We start from the raw sequence: 9103 nt of genomic DNA on the forward strand, positions 1-9103 counted from the left end.
AGAACCCATCAAATACACAACTGGCCCGATGACTCCTTGGGAGCAAGACAAGGCTGAGCCGATCACAGCCAACAGGGTCAGCTCTGTGAAGGCATTGCGCGGGTGCAGGGCTGACTTCTGTATAATCCTGCCCGCTCACACCGTTGGGCTCGAGGCATAGGTGACCAGTCCTCTCGGGACAGTGCGCAGGTGCGGGATTGGGGAGTTAACGGTCGCGGGGCATTGCGCAGGTGCAAGGCTAGGGGGTAGGTAGCCGCCTACCTCAGGACAGTGCGCAGGTGCGAGGGGTGTTTTAGTTCCTGCAGCGGTTACTCACTGCCAAGTGCCTGGTTTTGTGGTTTCGGCAGCTGGGAGGGTTCGACCTCGTTTGTCCGCTGGCTCCGTCATGTTGTTTCGTGCTGCATCCCTGCGACTTTATTTGTCCATCGCACTGGGTGGGGAAGCGGGCGGACACCAGGATGGGTTGTCGATGTGAAGCTGGGCAGTAAAAGCCTGCTCTGTGTGTATTCACTGTTAGCGGTGGGGAGGATGAGCCGCCGATGCTCCCCGAACCGGCCCTGCACTCTGCTCCTGCTAGGTTTCCTCCAGTTGGCTTTCGTCCTGTTCCTGTACCGCCGGAGCCTCTCCGGCTCCTTCACCAGCTCCTTGTATGAAGAGGATCGCGGCGGTCACTGGGATTACTCCAAAACTCACGATGTTTACACCAACCTCAGCTTGGTGACCCCGAGCCCAGACAGGCAAACTTTAAGCAGGTGTCCGGACGAATCGCCGCTGCTTGGTAAGAATAAACTTTGTTTTTTTTGTGCAGGACCGTGAGAGAAGGTCAGCTGCAGCCCCGACACAGCCTTCCCGGCTTGTGTCTCACAAAATGAAAGCCATCTGTTCATCCGCTTTTTAAGCCATTCACACTTGGCTGTAATTTGGGACAGTCGTCGCCCTGTCAGTCCCTGGGGGCCCTCCATCTCTGTCGGGGCAGCCCTATGATTGCGAGGTGCACGGCAAGACCTCGAGTGGGACAGGGGTCAGGAAAGTTAGGTCACCGGATGATTTGATTCTGTATAATTTGTAGTTCGGTAAAAGTTTAGTCATAATTTTAATGCCAATGTTCCCGAGAAAGGACTTCTTTTTAAAGGGAATTCGGGCAGTAAAAGCAAATTGGATTAACTTGAGTTTTAGTCTGCTTTCTCTATCATTAGATGCTGTCAGACTTGCTGAGTTTCTCCACAATTTGGTTTTTTAATCTTTTTGGCACTTGGTTCAGTATTGCGAATGCAGTATAGTCGGAGGTGCAGTCATTCAGTTAAAGCATTACAGCACGTCCTGTTGGTTTGGTGTAAGAAGTTTCAGGGCACGATTTAAGCTAAGTTCTGTTTGTGCCCAAGATCACTGCTTCATTTTAGTAATGACCTCCTTAAGGACAAATCCTCTAGGCATTTCCCATGCTTCAGTCTTCCACTTTCCTCTTGTTGGTGTCTCCATTTTCAATGGGCAAAATGACTAGGAAAAGGAAATGAGTTGATTTCGCGTTGCTGCCTTCATGTGTGCTCAAAGGAAGCTACTCTTCTAGAAAAGGTATCTCCACCTTTGAGCAGCTGTTGTCTCTTCGATTCTAGCTTTTATGCTATCACCAGTGAAATTTTGCTGATTTTTGCCATTGGCCTTGATCATCAGGATAAAAACTGAAAGAACTGCGGATGCTGTAAATCAGGAGCAAAAACAAAGTTGCTGGAGAAGCTCAGCAGGTCTGGCAGCATCTGTGAAAGGAAAAAACAGTGTTAATGTTTCGGGTCCAGTGACCCTTCCACAGAACTTCTCAGTTGCTGCCAGACCTGAGCTTTTCCAGTGATACGTGTTTTTGTTTCTGATTTCCAGCATCTGCAGTTCTTTTAGTCCAGTACCTCTTCTCTAATGAGTAAAGGACTATTTACAAAGTTGAGGATCAAATCTATCATGTGTTTTATAAATATCCTGCATTAATATTAATGTCTTAGTTGAGTATAACATGACATTTCATACAATTAAATCTCTTGTGGCAATATTCATAAAAGGGGCCTTCAATGCACATTTGCAACATGTGCAGAGAAAACAGTTAACGTTTCAGGTCCAATGACCCTTCTTCAGAGCTGATGCTAGCTGGGAAAAAGTTGTTTTTATGCAGAAGACAGGGTTTGAGTGGGTGGTAATTTTGGTTCAGGAGTAAATGACAGATGGAGATAGAGCCCAAAGAGAGAGAAATAGTAATTGTTGGAGGTAGGGGTTACAGAAACTGCTCCTTGTGATGAGCAGTTCATCCCTGGGATCATTCTTGTGACCCTCCTCTGGCCCCCTTCCAAGACCAGCAAATCCTTCCTTGGATATGGAGGTCAAAACTGCTCTCAGTATTCCAAATGAGGTATGACCCAGAGCCTAATACAGCCTCAGCAGCACATCCATGTACTTGTATTCAAGTTGTCTCAAAATGAATGCATGTGCCTTCCTAACTGCCAACTTTAATCTGCATGTTAACCTTAAGAAAATCCTGAAATAGGATTCCTAATTTGTTTTGTGCTTCAGATTTCCGAAGCCTTTCCCCATTTAGAAAATAGTCTACGCCTCTTCTACCAAAGTGGATAACCTCATTGTATTCTATCTGGCACTTCTTCGCCCCCTCTTCACCATGTGCAAGTCCTCTTGTAGCTTGCCTACCACCTCAATATGACCTGTCCTTTAACTTATCTTGGTCATCTGCAAACTTAGCAACAATGCCCTCAGTTCCTTTGTCCAGATTGTTAATATATAATGTGAATAGTTGTGGTCCCAAAATTGAACCCTGTGAAACTCCACTTCTGATGGTCATCCAATCCTCTATCCATGCCAGTACCTTACACCTAACCCCATGAGCTCTTATTAAGTGGGCTTCTGTGTGGCACTTTGACAAAGGCTTTCTTGAAATCCAAACAGATCACATCTATTTAACAGCGGAATCGAGGCAACTGCAAATTGATGGTCCTTAAATCAGTGGTAGGGAAATTATTGAAAAAGATTCTTAGGGATAGGATTTACTCGCATTTGTAAAATTATGGACTTAGAAGTGATAGACAGCATAACTGAGTGGAGGAGGTTGTGTTTCGCAAACTTGATGATTCATGAGGGCAGGGCAGTAGATGTCTATATGGATTTCAGCAAGGCCTTTGACAAAGTCCCACATGGCAGGCTGATACAAGAGGTGAAGTCGCATGGGATCTGTACTGAGCTGGTAAGACGAATGCAGAACTGGCTTAGTCATAGAAAACAGAAGTTAGCAGTAAAAGGATGTTTTTCTGACTGGAGATTTTTAACCAGTGGTTCTCTGCAGGTATCAGGGCTGGGACCCCTATTGTTTGTAACGTATATAAATGATTTGAAGGGGAATGTAGGTGGCAAAATCCTGAGTAGAGTAATCTAGGTGTACAGGTCTACAGTTCCCTGAAATTGACGACACATCTTGGTAAGATGGTCAAGAAGACGTATGACATGCTTGCCTTCATTGGTCAGGGCGCAATGTGAAAATGGCAAGTCATGTTACAATTGTTTGAACTTTAGTTCTGTCACATTTGGAATATTGTGCACAGTTCTGGTTGCCACACTCTCAGAAGGTTGTGGAAGCTTTGGGTTTACCAGGATGTTGTTAGCTACAAGGAGAAATTGGACAGACCTGATTTGGTTTCGCTTGAATGTTGAAGAATGAGGGGGCAACCTGATAGAAGTTTACAAACTTATAACAGACATGGATAAAATAAAGATTCAATGTTTTTGTCCTTTATCTTTTAAAATAAGATGAGGTAAGGTTAGGTAAGTTGGATGGTTTGGATAGATAAGACCCCTGGGCCAGATGGGATATACCCAAGGTTTCTAAGGGAAGCGAGGGAAGAGATTGCTGCCCCTTTGGCAATGATCTTTGCGTCCTCACTCTCCAGTGGAGTAATACCAGAAGATTGGAGGGTGGAAAATGTCATTCCCTTGTTCAAGAAAGGGAGTAGGGATAATCCTGGAAATTACAGACCGGTCAGTCTTACTTCTGTGGTGGGCAAATTATTGGAGAGGATTCTGCTTATTTGGAAAGGCATAGTTTGATTAGAAATAACATGGCTTTGTGAGGGGCAGGTCATGCTTCACAAGCCTTATAGAATTCTTTAGGATCTGATAAAACACATTGATAGCGGTAGAGCAGTGGATGTGGTGTATATGGATTTTAGCAAGGCATTTGATAAGATTCCACATTGTAAGCTGATTCAGAAAGTAAGGAGGCATGGGATTCGGGGAAATTTGGCTGTCTGGATACAAAACTGGCTGTTCAATAGAAGACGGAGGGTGGTAGCAGATGGAAAGTATTCAGCCTGAAGCTCAGTGACCAGTGGTGATCCGCCGGGATCTGTCCTGGAACTTCTGCTCTTTGTGATCTTCATAAATGACTTGGATGAGGAAGTGGAAGGGTGGGTTAGTAAGTTTGCAGATGTCATGAAGGTTGGTGGAGTTGTGGGCTGTTGTAGGTTGCAATGGGACATTGACAGGATGCAGAGCTGGGCAAAGAACTGGCAGATGGAATTAACCCAGAAAAGTGTGAAGTGATTCATTTTGGAAGGTCGAATTTGAGTGCAGGATTCTTGGCAGTGTGGAGGAACAGAGGGATCTTTGGGTCCACGTCCATAGAAGCCCCAAAGTTGCTACCCAATATGATAGGGTTGTAAAGAAGGCGTATGGTGTGTTGGCTTTCATTGGCAGAGGAGTTGAGTTTAAGAGCCGTGAGGTTATGCTGCAACTCTATAAAACTCTGGTTAGACCACACTTGGAATATTGTGTTCAGTTCTGGTCACCTCATTATAGGAAGAATGTGGAAGCTTTAGAGAGGGTGCAGAGGAGATTTACCAGCATGCTGCCTGGATTGGAGGGCAGGCCTTATGAGGAAAGGTTGCGGGAGCTAGGGCTTTTTTCATTGGAGTGAGGAATGATGAGAGGTGACTTGACAGAGGTGTACAAGATGATGAGAGGCATAGATTGAGAGGCATAGAGTGGATAGTCACAGACTTCTTCCCAGGGCGGAAATGACTATTACGAGGGGGCATAATTTAAGGTGATTGGTGGAAGGTATAGGGGAGATGTCAGAGGTTGGTTCTTCAGAGTGGTGGGCGTGTGGGATGCGCTGCCAGCAGTAGTAGTGGAGTCAGATACTTTAGAGACTTTGAAGCGACTCTTGGATAGGCACATGGAGGATAGTAAAACGTAGAGTATGCAAGGTAGATTGATCTTAGTAGGATAATAGGTCGGCACAACATCGTGGGCCGAAGGGCCTGTACTGTGCTGTACTTTTCTATGTTCTATCTGCTGGCTGTCCGTTCTGTAACCTGCTCATTACCACCTCAAAGAATTCTATCAGGTTTCAGACTTGACCTCCCTTTGATGAAGCCGTGCTAACTCAGCCCTATTTTACCACGCCCTTCCAAGCACCCTGCAATCTAATCATTATAATTGACTTTAAGATCTTATCAATGAACAAGGTCAAGCAAACTAGCCTATAATTTCCCATCTTCTGCCCCCTTCCCTATTTAGATGTGTTGCATTAGCCATTTTCCACTCCTCTTGGACCCTCCCTGAATTCATTGATTCCTGAAAGATCACCACCAAAGTCTCTACAGTCTCCTCAGCTATTTCCTCCAAACTCGAGTGTAGTCCATCCAATCCAGGTGATTTATCCACCTCCAGACTTTTCAGCTTCTGTAGCAACACCTTCTTAGTGATGGTCACAACACTTTCTCTGTCCACTGACTCTCTTGAAGTTCTGGTATGCTACTGGTTCTTCCACTGTGAAGATTGCAGAGTACCTGTACGGTTCCTGTCAATTTTTTTTCCCCATGACTACTACTCTAGCCTCATTTTCCAGCAGTCCAATTCTTGCATTTGGTTCTCTTACGTTTTTATATGTGTAAAACAACTCTTGCCTCCCTTTATTGCTTTTTTTTTTAGTTGATCTCTGCTAGTTTTTAAAGGCTTTCCATTCCTCTGGCTCCCCACTAATCTTCACCACATTGTGTCTAATGCAATTATGTTGTTCCTAACTTCCCTTGTCAGCCATGGTTGCCTTGTTCTCCTTTTAGTATGTTTCTTTTCCCTTGGGATGAACTTTAATGTCTCCCAAATTACCCCCAGAAACTCCAGGCGTTGCTGCTCCACTGTCTTCCCCACTAGGCTCCCCTTCAAATCAACTTTGGCTAACTCCCCCCTCGTGTCTTTGTAGTTACCTTTACTTGTTATAATACTATTAGATCTAATTCAGACTTCTCCCTCTCAAACTGAAGAGTGCATCCTACTATATTATGGCCACTAGTCCCTGGGGTTCCTTCACCTCATCAAGTCTGCCACATTACACATCACCAAATCCAACATTGCCTGTTGTCTCATGGGCCCTACCACAAGCTACTGCAAAAACCATCTCGTGGACATTCCACAAATTCCCTGTCTTGGGATACACTACCAACCTGATTTTTCCCAGTATATCTACATATTTAAGTCCCTCGTGATTATTGTAATAGTGCATTTCTTGCACGCCTTTTCTATCTTCTACTTTATTTTCTTCCCCACATCCTGACTACTGCTAGGAGACCTGTGCACAACTCCCATCAGAATCTTTTTCCTTTTTAGTTCCTCAACTCTTCCCACACATTCTATGCTTTCCAACCCTGTATTGCTTCTTGCTATTGATTCTAATTTAATTTGAGTAACTGGGCAACCCTGCCCCCTCTGCCCATCTGCCTGTCAATTCAATAGGAGGCCTATCCTTCCATGTTTAGGTCCCAGCTGTGATCTCCTTACACCCACAACTCTGATGCCCAAAGCATTGTATCCATCAACTTCAGTCTCCCCTACACCTAATTTGTCTTGCTTTGTATGCTGCACACTCTTCAGTTCAACATCCTCAGTCCTGTGTTGACAGCTGCCCTTTCATATAGCAGTCCACTTATCTGCTGTGCCTGAAGTTAGAATTCTGACCCTTTCCATACTGTGTCCTATTACTTGTTCTTGAATCTTTAATGTATCCTGAGCATGCCCTTTGATCAAGTAGTTTAAAGTCCTTGTGATGTGATTTACTATGAATTGTCATCAGTCAGTCTGCCTTATTCCAAATTAAGATGCAAAGCCTTTAAGTTTGTTCTTTTAATGAGTTTTCCTATACTTCTATGATTCCTTGGTATGTTCTCAAAGTTTGTCCCTTCCTTTTATTTTCTGGTAACAATCCACCCCACCATTAACTAGCAATCCTCCTCCTTTACATTTGATTTTGTAATTTTCCAAGCAACTGAACCCACCTTGCCACTTTATTTTAAAGCCCTATCTATAGACCTATTTATGTGATTTGCCAGGACTCTAATCCCAGCTTGATTCAGGTGGAACCTGTCCCATCAAAACAGTTCCATCCTTCCCCAGTACTGGTGCTAATGCCTCATGAATTCGAAACCACTTCTCCTACACCAATCTTTGAACCACACGTTACTGTTTAATGTTGGTTTCCATGTGCCAATTAGCTTGTAGCTCAGGTAGTAATCTGGAGTTTCTTTCCTTTTTGATTCTGCTTTTTAAAGCTAGACCCTACCTGCTCATACTCCCTCAACAGAACCTCTCCTTTTTCTGTCTATGTCATTGCTACCTGGACCACAACAACTGGATCTTTCTCTTCCACTCTCAGGTCTTCTGCAGCCCAGGTGAGAAATCATGAACCTGGGCATCAGGCAGACAGCATGTGCTTTGGGACTGTCAATTCTGGCCAGAGAGAACAGTATTTGCACCCTTAAATATACATTTACATTTCTCTTTTCTCCCCACTTCCTGAATGTCTCTCTGCATTCTGATGCTGTGGTCAATTTGCTTATCCTCCCCAGAGCCCCCCACTTCCACCCCAATCCATGCAGGGAGTAAGAATCTCAAACCTGTCAGATAAGCTCAAGGGATGAGGCTCCTTCAGCACTACCTGCCTTGCTCATGGTCACACATTCCTGTCCCTGACCACAAACTGAATTCAAGGTAGTTAATTTAAGGGGTGTGACTGCACTATGAAACACAGCATCCAGGTAATTTCTTCTCTCACTCCTCCCTCCCCCCCCCCCCCCCCCCCCCATGTTGTGGTGTTTGAAGCTCAGACTCTTGCTCATCAACTTTGAGCCAGAGTTCATGCAATCAATCTTTGCTCCATACGTGGTTACTATGAACCACAATTGGGTCCACCAGCTCCCACATCATGCAAGTACAACACATTACCTGGCCCTGCATCTCTCTTATAGTTGCTTATTTTAGTTTTTGGTCTTTTAGTTTGTAATCTATAAATATTTCTCCTATTAGCCATCAATCTGAAGTTATTCCATTATAGTCATATTAGTAGCTATTACCAACCAATGAACTTGGTTGTCCTCTGCCATTCTTTTGTATTGGGCCCCCAGTTCTTGGCTTCAATTTATCCTGGTTTTAATAAAAAATTATGAGCTGAAAAAGCAAGCAAAAAGCACCTCTGTCCCTCTGCACCAAATTCCCATGCTGCATCCTAGTCTCTGAACTATACAATCGAACAGGCTGTGTTTCACTCCAGACTTGATCTCTCCTTCCTGAGCGTGCGAATCTTGCTCTTCAAGACCTTAATCATTAACCCAACTTTTTTCCCCTTTTTTTTCTGGCTAGCATACTACTCAATGTGAAATGACTCTAGATGCCCCTAATGCCAGGAGCACAAATTACTTTGAAACTAGACTGAACTCACTTTTCTCATGCATTTCTGAAGTTAACCTTCATCTGCAATACATTCTGTTACTAAGTGGATTCTGAAATAAATGTACTGGTCTCATTTACTTTTGTCAGTGTTTTATTTAAAGTTGAACAAGCAGACTAGTATCCCCCTTCCAATATTGAAAGTATGTGACCCTTGATTCCTTCCCCTGTTGAAAGTCAAAACTTTCTCCTCCTCCTCCTGATTCACTTCTCTATTGAAGTTTTCTCTATACTTGAATTGCATTGATCAGAATTATTTAATAGCTCTCACAGTTAATAGATTGGTACACCAGGTTTAGAATATTGGATGCATTGATGCACTGTTATTGCAGAATTA

General features: G+C 44.0%; 1 protein-coding gene across 1 annotated transcript in view; it reads left to right on the forward strand.

Moving 5' to 3' along the window:
* Window positions 1–290: 290 nt before the first annotated feature.
* LOC109922940 (beta-1,4-galactosyltransferase 3-like) overlaps window positions 291–9103 on the forward strand; it is a 41810-nt gene continuing 32997 nt past the window's right edge. The window contains exon 1 of the mRNA XM_020522966.2: window positions 291–778. Coding sequence (XP_020378555.2) covers window positions 529–778 — 250 coding nt within the window. The 5' untranslated portion in view covers window positions 291–528. The remainder of the gene's footprint in view (window positions 779–9103) is intronic.

Source organism: Rhincodon typus, chromosome 6 (assembly GCF_021869965.1).
Source record: "Rhincodon typus isolate 14 chromosome 6, sRhiTyp1.1, whole genome shotgun sequence".
Lineage (NCBI taxonomy): Eukaryota > Metazoa > Chordata > Chondrichthyes > Orectolobiformes > Rhincodontidae > Rhincodon > Rhincodon typus.